The 20,693-nt window shown below is 37.8% G+C and overlaps 1 protein-coding gene across 1 annotated transcript in view; it reads left to right on the forward strand.

The window, feature by feature from the left end:
• The first annotated feature begins 6,752 nt into the window (after positions 1 to 6,752).
• Positions 6,753 to 20,693, forward strand: part of BTG4 (BTG anti-proliferation factor 4) — a 29,779-nt gene continuing 15,838 nt past the window's right edge. Inside the window, exons 1-2 of the mRNA XM_082343579.1 lie at positions 6,753 to 14,680; positions 15,176 to 15,313. Coding sequence (XP_082199705.1) covers positions 14,508 to 14,680; positions 15,176 to 15,313 — 311 coding nt within the window. The 5' untranslated portion in view covers positions 6,753 to 14,507. The remainder of the gene's footprint in view (positions 14,681 to 15,175; positions 15,314 to 20,693) is intronic.

Raw genomic sequence — 20,693 nt, forward strand, 5'->3', positions numbered from 1 at the left:
GATTGGTACTATTAGCAATCAGCTAACTACACTGCCTAGTAACTAGACTCACAGAAAAAAAAAAAAAGGCTTTCATCATAAACTGCGTCTCAGGTTGGTGCCCCATACGTTGTGACAGGCAAATCATTGTTTCAGTTGTAGCTCACTTTACCTGGTGGGTTGGTGAATACCCTACTAAATAATGAAAACTAGGCACAATGAATCACAACAAACAGCATTAAGCGTTACATAGGGGGCCCCACCCAGCAGTTTAAATGTCTTAAAGCCATTCAACACCACGGATTTCGCTTTGCTTACATGGTATTGTACAATCTTACTTTTACTCCTAGAGGTTGCTAACAGTTTAACCATATCTAGAAGCAGCAGCTCGCAGGAGTCTGCGGGGGTTACTAGCATGTTGACAACGTGCTCCGTCAGCAGCGCTAAACGCTGACGCATCAAATCTCGAAGCTCAGCGGGCTCTTCTCAAACGCTTGGGGTCGGCGGTTTGCCGCCGAGGGTGGCGTCTTCCTCCTGGCGGGGCGGCGGGTGATGCTGTGTCTTGTTTTGATGGCAGTGGAATTAGTGATTGTAAGCATCAGAGTACAATCAGCTAATTACACTGCCTACAAACCGAGCACCGGGCGCCCGCGGGCTGCAGCTCCCGGACGGTTCGCAGCGCCGACGCGGTATCCCCGAGCGGGCGGGCCGCGGGATCGGGCCCGCCGCGACCCTGCATTTCACCGGGGGCGACGCCCGACAGTGCCTAGGCGCGAGGCCCAGGACGCGGGTCCTCGGAGGACGCCTCCGAAGCCTCCCGGGCACTCTCGCCCAGCCCGCTGGCTGCGCTGGCCCCCGCCGGACTCGCTGCGCACCCTTGGCACTGCCAGCGGGCGGCGCTCCAGCGGGGACCTGCACCCCCAGGTTCGGGCCCCCCAGGCCCAGGTGACTCCCGGGAGCGCCCAGCCAGCTGGCTTCACCGGGGCCACCGAATCCCTGCGCCCCTCCTTCCCTGCCGCCGTCTCCCGCACCTCCCAGGGCCCTCCCGCTCAGGTTCCCTTCCCCTCCCCTTCGTTTTCTCGGGCCGGCTCCCACCTCCCTCACCCGGGTCCGGCCAGCCCCAGAAAACTTCTCTTCAGTTCTGGGCCCAACTCTAGAGCCGGCTCTCTCAACCCCGTGCGCCCCGCCGCTCCGAGTGGCCGAGTAACCGCGGCCGTGGCGGGCTAACCGCCCTTGGAACCCCGCGGGTGGAAGGGGCGGGGCGGGCGCGAGACGGGGTGGGATGGGGGAGGGGCTGCATGGGGGAGGGGCTGCATGGGGGAGGGGAGGAAGCCGCGAGAAGGGGCGGAGGGCGGGCCCCTGTGGGGAAGAGGCCCCGGAGACAGACACTGGTCTTGAGAAGTTCCCTGAGCTCCTCCCCTCCCCCCCTCTCCAATAAGTCCCACAGGCCCTCCCAGTTTTCAAACCCATCCGCGTCAGGGAAAACACCTTGCCGAGTACCAAATTGTAGCCTAGAATTTTCTAATGGGCGGTTGGCCTGGGTACCCTGTAATGTGCAGGAGGACAGCCTTTGAGGTCCCATCTGTACCCTTGTGTTCCCCGTGGGTTCTCTCTTACACTCTCGGAGGGCCATGCAATAGGGTGGGTTCTGGATCTTCTAGTAAAAGAGTGAGACAGCCAGCTCATTAGTTAGATCAGAGTTTGGTCCACTTGAGATCAAGGCCACAGTTTTGTACTCTGTAGGTCAGCTTTAGGCAAAAATGAGCCCTACTTCCAGCACATAATTATTTAAATACCTGCTATATGTTCAGGACCTAAGGTCATTCATTCCACCCTCCCTATGTACAATCTGGATGGTAACACAAGGTGAACGTACATTATTTGCCATTCAAGACAGTATATAGTAAATTACTAAGGTGGGTAGAAATAAAGGGGGCAGGGTGGGGCATGTAGGAGAACTGTAATTGGTCAGGGAAGTTTCATGGAGGAGGTGGCACTAGAGTAGGTCCTTGAAGCAAGACTAAATTTGGACATTCAGGGTGAGGGCTGTGGAGGAGAGAGAAACAATGTCTTGTGACCGGTTACATTTTCTTATTCTCACAATTCCACATTGGATGATGTAGATGTGTTTATGTGTGCATTTGGAGTAGATTGGGCAAAGAGGATAATTAGGATTTCTGGGAGACGTCTACTAATAATTCTTTCCTTTAGTTACTCTTTCCCCTTGTTTCCTTCAGTGCATGAATCAGGAGAGAATAAAGAATATTCTCTGATTACCCAATTTGTAGAACTCAATTGGAAGTAGCCCCCTGACTGCCCTTTGGTCTTCATGCACCCAGGATGGATTACTTGTTGTTGACCCCAAAACCTTAGTTCTAAATTATTGCCCACAAAGTAAAACTCCCCAGTTATAAATTGGTTCCCTAAACCCAGCAAGTGGTCTCATAGATGCCACTCAATGTGGATAGGCCCAGGTGATCTAGATCATTCAACACACATTCTAAGCTCACACTGTTAAAACACCAGAAGAACTTCTCAAGGATGAATTTGAGTGAGTTTTAGCATTATCTTTGAATATGAAAGACAGCCCATTGTTTGTTAAATGAATCATTTCTTCTGTGTACACCAAAGAGAAGAGTAAGAAACCAAAGTGAAGTATAAAATGTACAGTACAGAAAACGTTAATTGTAAAAATTAACTTGTAAAGTTAAATTGCAGAAGGCAGGTCATTTACAGCTAACTGTAATTTGTATTCATTGTATCTTTGGGAGAGGCACAATGTTGTTGAATACATTATGTAAACCCCTCACATGCCTTTAACATGTATAATATACGAAGCCATATCAGGCAACATGCTGTAATCAGAGCTAATTAACCTCTGAGCTCTCTAGAGATAACTGAGAGCCAATTTTGTATTTTCTAGTTAAATATACATATATAAATAAAATCAGGAGCAAAATAGCCTCCATTCCATTAACAATATGCAGACTTACAAGCCTTGGTTAGGACATAGTTACAAAAGCAATTCTGTTCTTTCAAATTGTTAGTCATTTTTACCCAATACAGTATTTAATACCTCTTTTTTGATTGATGTTTTATGATTATTAGTTGCGTCTTACATGTCTTACCTGAGCTGAATTGCTGCCATCCAAGGCAATGGTTGCAGTAGATGCCTTGAAATTTAGATTTTTAAAACTTATCTTCAAAGGTGATAAAAAATAAAGAAAACTTATATAAAAGTCATCAATATGCGATGCCTACTGAAATAAGATTTTTAAAATGCAGTTTATTTTGTAGGTAGCACAACTAAAAAATTAAAATAACGAGATGAAATGTGTGTGGCCTAATTCTGTTTAAAAAAAAAAAGAATGCTTGTTCTTAGGGTTGCTGTTGATTTGGCCTGCAGTTACTAGAGAAACTCCAAGGATCTCATTCCCTTTATGGTTCATGTCTAGACATGCCTAGAGACCAGGGAGACCCATGATTTAATCTAAGTAAGAATGCTTGTGGTGTTTTAAATGCCCAAACAGAAGAGTGCATTTGTTTTAGACAGCACCAGGAAGGTACCTTTCAGGGGACTTGTTTACTGTTGTATTTAATTTCTGGGCATTTGGTGATTAGGAAGGTGGGGAAGCTGCACTAAGGGAAGGAGGTGAGATTGGTTGTTAGGAGGAAACCAAGAAGAATGTAGAAAACAAATACGTTCTGCTTTAGCTTTGGCAAATTTATATTGGCTAAATTTATCACTCCTAAAAAGAACTAGAGTGATGTGAGTTGGGAATTACAAAAGATGGAGACAACTTATTCTCTGCTTACAACACACACAAACATACCCCCTGAACATTTTCTAACTTCCACAGCTTTTGTCAGGGAGGAAGAAGTGAAGAATCAGACTGAGGAGAAATTATTGGAGTTTAGAAGCTTCTTTTTAAACCTATTTTTTAAGTGTATATTTTTTCTTAGGAAATATAAAACCATGTTTTGATTTTTATGTAGACCAACAAATGTCAGATTACCTTATTAACATTCATGATACTATAAATAGGAACTAATTTATGTGTTGAAGCAAGACTAGATTGAGGTCAACTTGGTGCCTTTGAAGAACTAAAAATCAACGAATCTGTTTAATTATGAGAGGAGATTTTCTCTCAAGCTAAAATGAACTGCCAGCAATTTTTCTAATTTTACTTCTGATTCCATTTCATTGTACTCTCATTAGTAAGAGTGCACCAGATTCTTAATCAGCTTCGTTTCTACTTATTGATTAATCAATACTGTTGCTTTCCATATGAAAATGTTAAATTAATTTATCTTTTTGTAAATAAGAAACAATCTGAAAAATAAGCTTTATAATTAGAGTTGCTTGAGCACTTAGTTATGACCTAGCAGCAGGAGCAAAGTTATTGCATATTTGTCATCTTTAGAGAACATAGTCTAGGGATCTATGGTCTAGTTAAAGAGGAAGACAATTTCTATACATAGATAATTAAGATAGTTATAGTATATTAATTTTATTACTATATACAATATAAGTTGTATATTATTTATATACTTATATAATTATTTTAAGTACCAAGATGGTTAGATTAATAGGTGCTTCGAGACTCCTGAATACTAATGTGAGCTTCATTATTGCCAACATTTAGGAAAAAGAAAAAAGGAAAACACCAAGGATTGGGACACAGAGAAGGTTATGTGGAAACTACGGGCTCGAGCCAGGTCTGGAAGGAAAAGTAGGACATAGATAAAGGGAAAAGATAGAGAGGGTGCTCTTGGTAGCAGGAGCAACTTATGAAGAAAAAACACAAGCAAATTCATGGAGATTGTAATACACATGGCTAACAGGAGAGCAATGAATGTGTCCCCACTGGGGAAATAAGATTAGAGAGTCAGGTAAGTAGGAGATAGATCCTGGAGCACTTTAGGTGTTAGGCCAGGGAATTTTAATCTCATTCTTCTGTCTGAGGGGCTGTGACTCATATGACATGTTGTTTTATGGAGATTAATAGAGTGGCATAGGTTAGAAGAGGGAGAGACAGAGGAGGCTTAGAGTCCATTTAGGAGATTATTTTAATAGCCCAGGTATGGAGTCACGCAGAAAGTATGGTCTGAATGAAAGAGACTTTGTGAAGGGAACTTCACAGGACCTGGTGACTGGTTAGAGTGAAGAAGAGAACAAGATTAACCTCCAGGTTTCAGTGACAAGTAGAGATGTTGGCAGGCAAATATAGTGAGAGGAGAATTATGATGTATTTAGGTTTAGGTGTGTTTAGGTAATGGAAGGACATTGTGGTGAAGTTAGATATTTGGAGCTGGAACTCTGGAAAGAGACCAGAACTGAAAGGAGAGTTTTAATAGTTTTCTGAAGCTGTAATCGTTGTAATAGTTGAAGTTACAAAGATAAATGAGATCTCCAAGAGAGGTACATTTTCTTATTTTTCATTGAGCCTCTAGCACATGCTGTGATTCACTCAGGACAAAGTAGGTGATTATCAGCAATGTATTTTTCTTGAATAGAGAATAGAACAAGGAAAGCGGAATGCTCAGGACCAACTTTGAGAGCATCCATTTCCTATTTAGGGGCTGGCAGACGGAAGTAAACCTTGAGAAGGGTTAATCCACAAGGAGAAGCAGAAGAGAGGACTCACGGAATCCAAGTTGTTTTAAACAGGGTCATAGACACGTATGAATTCAAGGGAAACTGCTGCCTCCGCACCACCACATCGTAAGGTTTGGTCAGTGGAATTAGCCAGAGGGCGGAGGATGACCGCACTGGCTCCTCCGAAGGTTTGCTTTAGGGCTTGATTCAGTGAGACAGTCGAGGGGCAATGAACTTCTCTAGGCTATTACTAAACAGGTTAACTTTCCTGGCTGCTTCTCACCACTGATTAACCTCTGTCGCCTCTCTGAAAAACCTCAGGTAGATTTTCAAGGTTTATAGAGATAATTCGACAACTCTAGGGATTCAGTATGGCCAACAAGTAGACTGAGTACACAGTTGAAGAAAGTCTACTCTCCTTAAGAACTCTATGAAACCAAAAGGAGGAAATTGACTATCTTGTTAATTCATTTACAGGAACGAAAATACTTTAAAATGTGATTCTCTTAAGCATCACTCTATGACTACTTATTCTTGTTTTTGTTTCTAATCTCCCCGTTTGGTACTTAAGTCTTTTTTCTAGGCAGAATTTATATTCTTTAGTTTTTAATAATTACATAACTCTCATTTGTTACCTTTATTTCCTCTACAAACATAGAATATATCTCAAGGGTTTCATCATGCTTACATTTAGTAAGGTTCATATTGTCCTTCCCCTCTTAGCTCATCTACTGCTTGTTTAAAATCCTACTTCCTGGGTAAAATCTTCCTTGGTGACCTTAGTTCATTTTGATATTTCCCTTTTCTCTTTGCACTTAATATATTCACTCTACAATTTATGTCTTCCATTAGTAAGATAATATTATTATTTAATACCCAAATTGCATTTTGAAATCAGCATTTTATTATACTATTAGAATACTATATTATTCTAATACTATACTGCAACAGGTCCAGGCAGGCCTTGGAAATTGTGAATAGAACAGTAGAATAACTGTTATAGTATACTATAGTATACTATAGTATACTATTATATATATAATAGTATATTAGTATACTATATATATTAGTATATTATAGTATATAATTAGTATATAATTATATATTAATCAGTATATATTAGTATATTAGTATGCTAATAGTATTAGTATACTAATATATTAAACTAGTATATAATATATTAGTATATTAGTATACTATATATAATAGTATATATATATTATATATAGTATACTATAGTGTACTATTATACTATATATACTATTAGGTATATATAACACACATTTATTATATTAGCACAGAATGTTGTATATACATTTTCTTACACCCTGAATTATTTTTAGTGGGCTAACTTGGTTTCCAACTTGATGCATGATACATACATTTTTGTGCCCTCTAGGACAATGCCACTTAACCATTGTGTGTGCTCAATAATGCACATGGAAAATACAAATAAAGTAGGAAAAAGGCTTGTGGTAAATAAAACACTTGTAGGTAACCTTATCAAAAAGAAACATTATATAGTTTGATTCATTTAGTTTATCAGTAAATGAGTTTCACTTAGTAGATTAGGCAATTCTAAACTTAATTTCTTTTGGGTTCAAATTAATATTACATGACTACAGAATTTTATTAGGTAACATTTTGGCATATGCAATTTTGTTTCAACAATCAATGTGACTTCCTTTGTATGTGTTTTGAATATAATGGGAGTGAGTTCATGTGTGGGTTTTAGACTAGTTCATTGCTTTATAAAATGGTGCTGCTTAGTTGCTGTTATCAAAAAATATATACTTTCTGTCAGAAGTGGGATTTTTGCTAAAACAGCTATCTTTTCCCCCTCACTAGCAATGATGTGCATTTGCAAACGGGTGGATGTAATTTGCAATTTAAGGAAGGGAAGCTAATGAAATCAAATAGGTCTGATTTTAAGGCTGGCTATGACATCAAAAGTCCAGTCAATTTAATGTTCAATTTAGATGATATTTTAAAATTATCTTGCCTATTTGAAAACTTCTATCATAAATAGTTTCATTTTATAGCTGAAGGTTAGCTAAAATTAAGAAGACAAATGTAGTGTCAAATTTTCAAGGTAAATCTTTATTGGAGAACCTTGAGGCTTGAAGATACCTTAGTGATCAAGTTGAATTCCCTCATGTTAAAATGAAAAAATGTGATTCTGGAAACTGCTGCTTCTACAAGGTCATTTTGGTTATTTTCATGTTTTAAACCATTTGAATCTCTGTTTCAGGCTTAATGAGAAGGTAAAGTATGTCTGTGATGCTCTGTTTCCTTCTGTTCTTCATCCTCATTCTGAGTGACCAGAAGTCTCATGTATCCCCCATTTTGTGTGGTGCCTCCCCCAGGCTTTCTCTACTCTTCCAAACCTCTCCAGCCAGAACACAATTCTTTTGTTCTACTATGGATAACCCATCTGACATTTTCCAAAAGGAAATCCTGGAGAGACAATGTCTTAATCAGGGAATAAATGTCTGATAGTGGGAATTCTGGACATTACTTAAAAACAGTGGGAGAGCTGATTTTTTTGTCTTCAAAACTCAACACCCATTTTCTGTTCTACTTAAATATGAAGTTGGATTAGGCTCGCCCAGGCTGAACTGTCTGCTAAATTCTAGTTTCCTTTCAGTGGACATTACTATATGGGTATTAAATTGCCATAAAAAACCCAGTAGACCTCAATCTGAACCAACCATTGTTCTTTTTATACGGGTTCTTCTGCTGAGCTCATTTATTTCAATGATAACATTATTGTCTCGGTTACTAATGCTTGAAACTTGAAGTAATTTTGGAGCATCCCATTTCTCAAGCTCTGTATCCAAATGGTCTTGTGTACGTATCTGAGCTCTTTCTCTAGATCATAAACCTCTTGAAAGGAAAGTTGAAAATTTTTTTAAGCCCACAGCACGTAGCAGTGTCTAATATGTAGTAGATAGTCACCGAATACACTGAGTAAATGTTAATTATAACAGAAGGTATAATTGTCATTAATGTTTAGGAGATGATTTTAATAAGGTGTTTAAGATCATCATAAACAAGTAACTGAAGGAAGTCTTGCATGACGTATAGTTTCTGTTTGATTGTTCTTTCCTGAAGTCTAAGTACACTGTTATTCTACTATTCTATTCACAATTTCCAAGGCCTGTCTGGACCTGCTGCAGAAAATAATGCTAGGAAAGGGTTCAAAGCCTCATCAACTAATGTGTTTCACCAACTCAGAGTGCAATAGAATGGCATGTCATCGGGAAGGTGAAATAGTGAAAGAATTATTAAACACCATTTTAATGTTGTAAATGCAAACACAAACCATTTGAAAAGGAAATATTTGAGTATGTGCTAATAACATATGTTGCCTTTGGTTCTGAAGCAGATTTTATTTCAGCAATATACGAGTAGTTGTCCTGATTTTCAATTTTGTCACCGCTAACATAAGTTAAAAAAAAAAATCTTTGGAAAAGTTATCTCAGCAAAGTCTAGAAAAGATGAGAATAAATGATGCAAATTTGTCATAACAATTTTTCTTAAGCTTAAGGCATTACTAAGCAATCAAAAGTGTAAAATAAAATTAAAATCTCCTTGATAGCTAGGAGATATCTATCTTAACGATATTCCACCTTTGCTGCTCATTAGAATCACTTGGAGATCTTTAAAAAATCCTGATGCCCACTTTGCACTCCATCCCAATTAAATCAGAATGTCCAGGGGGTAGGAGCCAGGCATTTAAAAAAGATATTAAGGTGATTCCAAGTACAGCAGTTTGGGAACTCCTGCCACTGAGTGAGGAGAATGAGAAATATATCATGGGAAGCTGAAATAAGTAAGATACTGTTGAAGTAAAAGGGCATTAAGGTCCTAGTCTCACCATTATCTTATGTGTTCTGCACTTATAGTAGACACTTAAATACTTACTGAATTGAATTGAACTAGCCTTATTAAATCGTGCCATTACTAGACATGAAGGTGCTCACCCATCTGTTTCTACGGTCCTTATATTACCATTTCTCATACATCTTAATCATCAAAGATATTACACTAGCCAGTGCACCTCCTAATATGTGTTCCATCTCAGTTCATCACTGATGAAGTTTGTAACAATCACAGCACTCCGGCATGCCAGGAGCCATCTATATCCATATTCTATCCATATTCTAGTACCACCAGCCATGAGGTTTTTATTTCAGCCAGCAGGTGCGTAATCCACTTCCCAAATCCCATTTTAGACTCTGCTTCCTTACACATTCCTGTTACAAACTGTCTTAGACTAGGCTCCTTAGGAACAGCCTCTGAGATGGGGAGTTGCATGCAGAAAGTTTATTGGGGAGTTTTCTTGAGAAATACACGCATAAGGGAGTGAGAAAGATAGGATCGGGCAGAGGGAGAGGTGGACCAGTGATTTGGTTGTAGTAGAGGCCTCTGCCTATCTTATGGGGAGCTCTGGAGATGGGATGGCCCTTCAGAGTTGTTGCAAATTGAACTTGGGGGCCAGGCTTTTGTACCCCTACACTAGACAGTCAATGGTTGCGGGCCACCCCTTGGGCAAGGGATAACTATACCATGAGGTAGTTTCTGAGAGTAATTCCCAATGAGAGATAGAGCTTTGAGCCATCAGCATCTGATAGTTCCAGTAGTTGGGGGATGATTGTATTGACGCTGAAGAGGGGAATGACTTATCGTTGGCCAATGGGAGCTCTTCATGTAGGCTTTTGTATCTTTTGACATGACCCATTGGTTTTTTATAGCTTTCTTGCTTTCTGGTGTAATACATTGTAGGCTCACCTAATATATTACCTGAATGAGAACTGGAATCAACCATTTCTCCAAGAATTTTTTTTTTAAAGTGGGAAATTGTAATTAGAGACCACAAAATGAGTGTTAGCATTATTTATTGATTCTAGGCCTTTTTAGTGGACAGAACTAAAATACATATTTTAGTATGTTAAAAAAACCACAAGTTCATATTAATATTGCCATTTCAAATTTAACATTATAGGATTTTTACTTAATTTCTTTGAGTTTGTACTTTTATTCTTTTTTCCTTACATTGAGAATCTTAGTACATGACAACATGGAAGTAAATATGTATATTACCCTATTCTATTCTCTCTTTATATATGTATATATCTATATATATATAGCTTCAAATTGTAATACTAATATTACTGTAAACATGGTACACAATGACATTTTAAAAACATATCTTCATAGTTTTCTCTAGAATATATTCCAATGTGTTCTAGAATCACTTGAAATATTTCTTTTCTTTGTGTAGTTGTCACTAGATATAATTTTTGTCTTGCTAGTAAAATATAAGCATAGTAGATCCTAAAATTAATTTTACTTTCCATTCATTTTGAAGTTTTGAGTGAAATTCATTTTACGATAGAATTAATTGGTTGAGGTGAAAATGACTAGTGAAGGAACACCATTTTGAAGCGGGATCCCCTAGGATTCTGTCAAATCACTCTTCTTGATCTTAATACTATTCAGCTTGTTTATTTATTACTTGTAGGAGGACATATTCTTATCAAATTTACAGATAACATGTAGCCAAAAAGATAGAGAATTTAGTGGATGACAAAATCAGAGTGACAAATAATCTCGATTCCCTAATGGTCTAAATTTAACACAATGACATATGACAGGTACAGCTGAATATGTAGTTATCTTTTACTCCATTTAATCCACAAAAGCATTAGAAAAGACATAATAAAATGATAAATATAAACTAACATATATTAATAAGAAAGGTACTTTTGAGTACTTAGTATATCCAGTAAATTCAGTTAGGATCCAAATCTGGCAGTCTGATTCCAAGACCTTAAGTACACGTCTTATCCACCTTTTTACAGATGATATTTTGAAGATTAGAGCAGTTGAGAAACCTCTCCAAGTTTCTAGTAAGCTAGAGGACTGGGAGTCAATCCCATGACGCTTGATCTTATAGCTGATTTGTTTACTACTCTGCTGTACTGCCTTCCTGTAACAACTGCTACATACCCTCCACTAGGTGCTTTAATACAAAACATTATTGATTGTAGCTCGCTAACAACCCTATGAGGTCATCTCTCCCAATTTCACAGACAGGCAAATGAAAGTTCAAGAAGTTAAGCAAGTTGCCCAAGGTTACATGGATAGTGAGTTGTAAAGTTGCCATTTATACATAGTCCTGTCTGACTCCAAAGCCCATATATTTAAAAAATGTTTAATTTATTTTTAAAAAATTTAAAAAATTTTTATACATTTTTAAAGGTTACTTTCCATTTACAGTTGTTACAAAGTATTGTCTGTATTTTACACCCAATAGTTTGTGCCCCCCACTCCCCAACCCCTATATTGCCCCTTCCCCCCACCTCACTGATAATCACTAGTTTGTTCTCTGTATCTGTGAGTCTGCTTCTTTTTTTGTTATATTCACTAGTTTTTGTATTTTTTTTAGATTCCACATATAAGTGATATCAGACAGTATTTGACTTTCTCTGATTTGTTTCACTTAGCATAATGCCCTCCAAGTCTATCCATGTTGCTGCAAATGGCAAAATTTTGTTCTTTTTTATGGCTGAGTAGTATTCCATTGTGTGTGTGTGTGTGTGTGTGTGTGTGTGTGTGTGTGTGTGTGTGTGTATGCCACATCTTCTTTATCCATTCATCTGCTGATGGACACGTAGGTTGCTTCCATATCTTGGCAATTGTAAATAATGCTGCTATGAACACTGGGGTGCATGTTTTCTTTTCAAATTAATGTTTGTGGTATTTTTTGGTGTATACCCAGAAGGAGTGGAATTGCTGGGTCATATGGTAGTTCTATTTTTAGTTTTTTGAGGAACGTCCATACAATTTTCCACAGTGGCTGCACCAATTTACATTCCCACCAACAGTGTACAAGGATTGCCTTTTCTCTATATCCTCACCAACATTTGTTACCTGTGTTCTTTTTGATGATAGCCATTCTGACAGGTGTGAGGTGATATCTCATTGTGGTTTTGGTTTGCATTTCCCTGATGATTAGTGATGCTGAGTATCTTCTCATGTGCCTGTTGGCCATCTGCGTTCCCTCTTTGGAAAAATGTCTATTCAGGTCTTCTCAAAGCCCATATTCTTAAGCATTATGTTGTGCAGGAAGGAAAGATGTGACAAAACAATAGCATTAGCGAAAAAGACTAAGTGCTAGTTCAGCGTGAAGCAGAGGTATGATGCCACTACCACCAAGGCGAATGCCACCTGAGGCTGTGTTCTAGAAATACAGTATTCAGAGCAAGGGAGGTTAACAGTCCCATTCTATTCTGTCATGGCAGAGCACACCTGGAACATTGGGCTTCTGGGCTTTACACTTTGAAAGAAGATTACTGATGCACCTGAAACTCATCCAGATGTGAGCTCTGAGCATGGCGAAATGTCTGAGTAACATGTTTATGGGAAGAATTGTCGAAAAGCTAAGAATAGTTAGCTACTGCCCCCAAAGAGGAGTCTCAATAGCTAGTATTTGAAGCGTCTTCATGTGGTGGAGGATTAGATACAATCTGTATGGTTCCAGAGGGAAAAAATTAGGCTGCAAATATAGAGAATCAAAGAGTTGGATGTAGTTTCTCAAGGGGAGGAAGGACCTCCTGGCATTTGGAATTTTTAGAAAAGAAATGGGCTTCCTTGTAAGAGAATAAATTCTTTTTCAGTGACAGAGAACCTGAATGACCACTTATGATGGGTGTTAAAGACATATGCCAGGTGTAGTGGTTCTTAAATTTAGTAAGCCTAAGAATCACCAGAGGGAACTTGTTAAATACTGATTTCCAGGTTTGCCTTCAGAAGTATTGATTCAGTGGATCTGGGATAAGGTCCTGGAATCTGCATTTTTAACAAGCAGCTCAGTGGGTCCAAATCAGGTGATCAGCGACCTACGCTGTGAGAGCTAGTGAGACTAGATAAACTTTGAGGTCTTGTTCCTTTATTTTACAAATAAGCATTTTAGTGAAAAATGTGTGTAGTCGATATAATGACTATTCAAAGAGAGTTGTCTTTAGTTTCAGAATAGATTCAAGACAAACTTCTTTAATATGTTGATGGTTATGAGAGACAAAAATATTGGAATGTAGGCTCTTAGGATATGGAAGGAGAAGGCTTGATTCTTAATCAATGTCATAAAAGATAAGACTTTAAGAGCAAAATAGAAGATAGAAATCCAGTTTGAAGATCTTTAAACACTTTAAGTAAGGAACGCACTCTGAACATGCCAAGGAGCAATCTGATGGGGACCTGGAAAAAGCTGTCAATTATCCTAAAGGACAGCACCTGTGTAAGGCTAACACCTATTAGGTTTTGGGGCCCAGGTTTATATAAACTGCAGCCTAAAACTGACAAAACAAGTGTGGTGAGAGTGTCTTCTAACTCTGGCCCACTTTCTGTTGGGCTAAAGAGCTTTTGCTGGCAAGTTTAATACATATTTGATTAATCTTAACTTTTACTTAAAGTGTGCAACCTGAGAGCCGCATTTTAGGAACTACTGTATCCTGAAATGTTTTTGCTCTCTGTAAATAGGTTTTCAACACTGGTACATGGTGTAATTTACTGTCCCATGTCCAGACTTTTAAAAGCATTTAATTTGCAGAGTGATTCATTTGTTTAAGTGTATCACAGTATTTAAAAGAGTTTTTTTCTTTGAAAATCATTCAAATGATTTGAAAATCATTAAAGGTTAGTTGAGGAATTGGTGTTCTTGGCTGTTTTGTTGATTGATAGTATTGATGTGTTTTTTTTAGTTCATTAAGGACTAACAAGTGACTTCTGTTTTAAATTTAAGGTATATAAAGTTTCCAAATGGCAATTACATGTTGCTAATAAGTTAGACCCTTGTTTCTGTTTTATTTCTTCTTGCCTCCTTTTAATGGCTGCAGACCTACTCGTCTACTCTTCTTGAATCATGAGAGATGAAATAGCAACAACAGTCTTCTTTGTCACAAGATTAGCAAAAAAACATGATAAATTGAGTAAACAACAGATAGAAGACTTTGCAGAAAAGTTGATGATGATCTTGTTTGAAACATACAAAAGTCACTGGCACGCTGATCACCCTTCTAAAGGACAAGCCTTCAGGTGAGAGTTGATATGCATGGCAAAGGGAAGTAATAAGTCAAGTTGATATGCATGGCAAAGGGAAGTAATAAGTCAGCAGTGACCACCTGCAATGATTTTGTTGGCAACCTTTAAGTAATTAAAATTTTATGGGCTCAAATTTATTTGTTTGAACTTGGACTTGAAAAAAGGAGATGTGGTAGATGACAGTACAAGTCAAAAACTATAGGGCAAACCTCTTTATGTGAGGTGGATTAAACAATTTCTAACTTGCGTTTACCCTGAAGGCTATACAGTGAACCTTTGGTGTGACTTAGTAATGGAATCCATGTTCTGAGTTGCTGTGTAAAAAGTCGGTATTTTACTCTTGCTGTAAAACTGGAGGGTTGCCGAGGAGTTGAGGAAAGATGGGAGTGAGGTGGGAGCTGTGTGTATTGGAGTTTCTTGCCTACAACATGATTCTCCAGCTAAAGTACCTGTCACCACGTCTTTGTTTCCCTTTCCTTGTTTTTAAAGGTGTATCAGGATAAACAATAATCAGAATAAAGATCCTATTCTAGAAAGGGCTTGTGCTGAAAGTAATGTGGATTTTTCTCACCTGGGACTTCCAAAGGAGATGACCATATGGGTAGATCCCTTTGAAGTGTGCTGTAGGTGAGTAATCTCATTGGAGTTAGTTTGTGTGCTCTGTGACCCTTGGAAACCTTAGGATATTTAGTCAGCTCTATGCACCTTTGTGAAAGGTGATACTCCAAAGCCCTGGATTAGCAGGGAGGGCACAGGGTGACTAAGACTAGATGCAAACTATATCAGACAAAACAGACTTCCCAATTAGGGTGGATGGAGTGGGAAGCACAAAGATTTTTGCATAGTATTTGAAATTTGACTTTAATCACTGCATCATATTGCCAACTGTAGATTATAATGTCCAAGTATTATAGGCAGTATCAAGGGGGAAGAGGAGTTATTTACCATCAGCAATTCAGTCCATCAGTTGAATCGAAAGAAAGTAGTCTGACTTTATCTTAGTTAATTCCTAGAAAGCTTTTATAGACTCCTTGACCCCTGCCAATTATGACAGTATTAGTAGCTGAAGGTCATAATGTCTCTCAATGTGCTTTGCTGTCAAACCATTTCAATTTGTTTTTTTTTTAATTGAAGTATAGTTGATTTACAAAATTATATTAGTTTCAGATATACAACATAGTAATTCAAAGTTTTTACAGATTATACCCCATTTAAATTTATTATGAAACATTGGCTATATTCCCTGTGCAGTACTGTATCCTTGTAGCTTATTTATTTTATACATAGTAGTTTGTACCTACCCCTATCTTTCCCCTCCCCACTTCCCTTTGCCCTGCTGGTAACCACTAGTTTGTTCTCTATGTCTGCTGAGTCTGTTTCTGTTTTGCTATATACATATGTTTTATTTTTTAGATCCCACATATAAATGATATCATACAGTATTTGACTTTCTCTGTCTGACTTAGTTCACTAAGCATAATATTCTCTAGGTCCATCCATGTTGCTGCAAATGGCAGAATTTCATTCTTTTTTATGGCTGAGTAGTACTCAGTTGTATATATATATGCCACATCTTCTTTATCCATTCATCTGTTGATGGACACTTGGGTTGCTACCATGTCTTGGCTATTGTAAATAGTGCTGCTCTGAATATTGGGGTGCATGCAATGTTTTGAATTTTCTGGATATGTACCCAGGAGTGTTTTTTTCCTGGATATATACCCAGGATATATATTGCTGGATCATATGGTAATCCTACTTTTAGTTTGAGGAACCTCCATACTGTTTTCCATAGTGGCTGCACCAATTTACATTCCCACCGATAGTGTACAAGGGTTCCATTTTCTCCATGTTCATGCCAACATTTGTTATTTGTAGACATTTTGATGATAGCCATTCTGACAGGTGTGAGGTGATGTCTCATTGTTTTGATTTGCATTTCTCTGATAATGTAAGATGTTGAGCATCTCTTTATGTGCCTGTTAGCCGTTTGTATGTCCATTTCTTTGGAAAAATGTCTATTCAGGTTTTCTGCACATTTTTTTTTTTGAATTTTATTTTATTTATATTTTGTACAGCAGGTTCTTATTAGTTACCCATTTTATACTTATTAGTGTATATATGTCAATCCCAATCTCCCAATTCATCACACCACCCCCCCCCCCACCACTTTCCCCCCTTGGTGTCCATATGTTTGTTCTCTACATCTGTGTCTCACTTTCTGCCCTGCAAACCGGTTCATCTGTACCATTTTTCTAGGTTCCACATATATGCGTTAATATACGATATTTGTTTTTCTCTTTCTGACTTACTTCACTCTGTATGACAGTCTCTAGATCCATCCACGTCTCTGCAAATGACTCAATTTCGTTCCTTTTTATGGCTGAGTAATATTTCACTGTATATATTTACCACAACTTCTTTATCCATTCATGTGTTGATGGACATATAGGTTGCTTCCATGTCCTGGTTATTGTAAATAGTGGTGCAATGAATATTGGGGTGCATGTGGCATTTTGAATTATGGTTTTCTCTGGGTATATGCCCAGTAGTGGGATTGCTGGGTCATTTGGTAATTCTATTTTTAGTGTTTTAAGGAACCTCTATACTGTTCTCCATAGTGACTGTATCAATTTACATTCCCACCCACAGTGCAAGAGGGTTCCCTTTTCTCCACACCCTTTCCAGCATTTGTAGTTTGTAGATTTTCTGATGATGGCCATTCTGACCAGTGTGAGGTGACACCTCATTGTAGTTTTGATTTGCATTTCTCTAATGATTAGTGATGTTGAGCAGCTTTTCATGTGCTTCTTGGCCATCTGTATGTCTTCTTTGGAGAAATGTCTGTTTAGGTCTTCTGCCCATTTTTGGATTGGGTTGTTTGTTTCTTTAATATTGAGCTGCATGAGCTGTTTATATATTTTGGAGATTAATCCTTTGTCCGTTGATTCATTTGCAAATATTTTCTCCCATTCTGAGGGTTGTCTTTTCGCCTTGTTTGTGGTTTCCTTTGCTGTGCAAAAGCTTTGAAGTTTCATTAGGTCCCATTTGTTTATTTTTGTTTTTATTTCCATTACTCTAGGAGGTGGATCAAAAAAGATCTTGCTGTGATTTATGTCAAAGAGTGTTCTTCCTATGTTTTCCTCTAAGAGTTTTATAGTATCCCATCTTACATTTAGGTCTCTAATCCATCTTGAGTTTATTTTTGTGTTTGGTGTTAGGGACTGTTCTAATTTCATTCTTTTACATGTAGCTGTCCAGTTTTCCCAGCACCACTTATTGAAGAGTCTGTCTTTTCTGCATTGTATATCCTTGCCTCCTTTGTCATAGATTAGTTGACCAGAGGTGCGTGGGTTTATCTCTGGGCTTTCTATCCTGTTCCATTGATCTATGTTTCTGTTTTTGTGCCAGTACCATATTGTCTTGATTACTGTAGCTTCTAGTATAGTCTGAAGTCAGGGAGTCTGATTCCTCCAGCTCCGTTTTTTTCTCTCAAGACTGCTTTGGCTATTCGGGGTCTTTTGTGTCTCCATACAAATTTTAAGATTATTTGTTCTAGTTCTGTAAAATATGCCATTGGTAATTTGATAGAGATTGCATTGAATCTGTAGATTGCTTTGGGTAGTATAGTCATTTTCACAATATTGATTCTTCCAATCCAAGAACATGGTATATCTCTCTATCTGTTGGTATCATCTTTAATTTCTTTCATCAGTGTCATAGTTTTCTGCATACAGCTCTTTTGTCTCCCTAGGTAGGTTTATTCCTAGGTATTTTATTCTTTTTGTTGCAATGGTAAATAGGAGTGTTTCCTTAATTTCTCTTTCAGATTTTTCATCATTAGTGTATAGGAATGCAAGAGATTTCTGTGCATTAATTTTGTATCCTTCAGCTTCACCAAATTCATTGATTAGCTCTAGTAGTTTTCTGGTGGCATCTTTAGGATTCTCTATGTATAGTATCATGTCATCTGCAAACAGTGACAGTTTTACTTCTTTTCCAATTTGTATTCCTTTTATTTCTTTTTCTTCTCTGATTGCCGTGGCTAGGACTTTATGTTGAATAATAGTGGTGAGAGTGGACCTCCTTGTCTTGTTCCTGATTTTAGAAGAAATGCTTTCAGTTTTTCACCATTGAAAATGATGCTTGCTGTGGGTTTGTTGTATATGGCTTTTATTATGTTGAGGTAGGTTCCCTCTATGCCCACTTTCTGGATAGATTTTATCATAAATGGGTGTTGAATTTTGTTAAAAGCTTTTTCTGCATCTATAGAGATGATCATATGGTTTTTCTTCTTCAGTTTGTTAATATGGTGTATCACATTGATTGATTTGCATATATTGAAGAATCCTTGCATCCCTGGGATAAATCCCACTTGATCGTGCTGTATGATCCTTTTAATGTGTTGTCGGATTCTGTTTGCTAGTATTTTGTTGAGGATTTTTGCATCTATATTCATCAGTGATATTGGTCTGTAACTTTCTTTTTTTGTAGTATCCCTGTCTGGTCTTGGTATCAGGGTGATGGTGGCCTCACAGAATGAGTTTGGGAGTGTTCCTTCCTCTGCAATTTTTGGAAGAGTTTGAGAAGGATGGGTGTTAACTCTTCTCTAAATGTTTGATAGAATTCACCTGTAAAGCCATCTGGTCGTGTACTTTTGTTTGTTGGGAGATTTTTAATCACAGTTTCAATTTCATTACTTGTGATTGGTGTGTTCATATTTTCTATTTCTTCCTGGTTCAGTCTTGGAAGGTTATACCTTTGTAAGAATTTGTCCATTTCTTCCAGGTTGTCCATTTTATTGGCATAGAGTTGCTTGTAGTAGTCTCTTAGGATGCTTTGTATTTCTGCGGTGTCTGTTGTAACTTCTCCTTTTTCATTTCTAATTTTATTGATTTGAGTCCTCTCCCTCTTTTTCTTGATGAGTCTGGCTAATGGTTTATCAATCTTTTATGTCTTCTCAAAGAACCAGCTTTTAGTTTTATTGATCTTTGCTATTGTTTTCTTTGTCTCTTTTTCGTTTTTTTCTGCTCTGATATTTATGATGTCTTTCCTTCAACTAACTTTAGGTTTTTTGTTCTTCTTTCCTTAGTTTCTCCTTTTCTTAGTTCCTTTAGGTGTATCGTTAGATTGTGTATTTGAGATGTTTGTTGTTTCTTGAGGTAGAATTGTATTGCTATAAACTTCCCTCTTAGAATTGCTTTTACTGCATCCCATAGGTTTTGGATCATCGTGTTTTCACTGTCATTTGTCTCTAGGTAGTTTTTTGTTTCATCTTTGATTTCTTCAGTGATCTCTTGACTATTTAGTAATGTAGTATTTAGCCTCCGTGTGTGTGTGTTTTATGTTTTTTCCCTGTAATTGATTTCTAATCTCATAGCGTTGTGATCAGAAAAGATGCTTGATATGATTTCAATTTTCTTAAATATACTGAGGCTTGATTTGTGACCCAAGATGTGATCTATCCTGGAGAATGTTCCATGTACACTTGAGAAGAAAGTGTAATCTGCTGTTGTTTGGATGGAATGTCCTATAAATATCAATTAAATCTATCTGGTCTATTGTGTCTTTTAAAGCTTGTGTTTCCTTATTAATTTTCTGTTTGGATGATCTGTCCGTTGGTGTAAGTGAGGTGTTAAAGTCCCCCACTGTTATTGTGTTACTGTTGATTTCCTCTTTTAGAGCTGTTAGCAGTTGCCTTATGTATTGAGGTGCTCCTATGTTGGGTGAACATATATTTATAATTATTATATCCTCTTTTTGGATTGATCCCTTGATCATTTGTAGTGTCCTTCCTTGTCTCTTGTAACATTCTTTATTTTAAAGCCTATTTTATCTGATATGAGTATTGCTACTCCAGGTTTCTTTTGATTTCCATTTGCTTGGAATATCTTTTTCCATCCCCTCACTTTCAGTCTGTATGTGTCCCTAGGTCTGAAGTGGGTCTCTTGTAGACAGCATATATATGGGTCTTGTTTTTGTATCCATTCAGTGGTTCTGTTTCTTT

Source organism: Balaenoptera borealis (genome assembly GCF_965194805.1).
Source record: "Balaenoptera borealis genome assembly, chromosome: 11".
Taxonomy (NCBI): domain Eukaryota; kingdom Metazoa; phylum Chordata; class Mammalia; order Artiodactyla; family Balaenopteridae; genus Balaenoptera; species Balaenoptera borealis.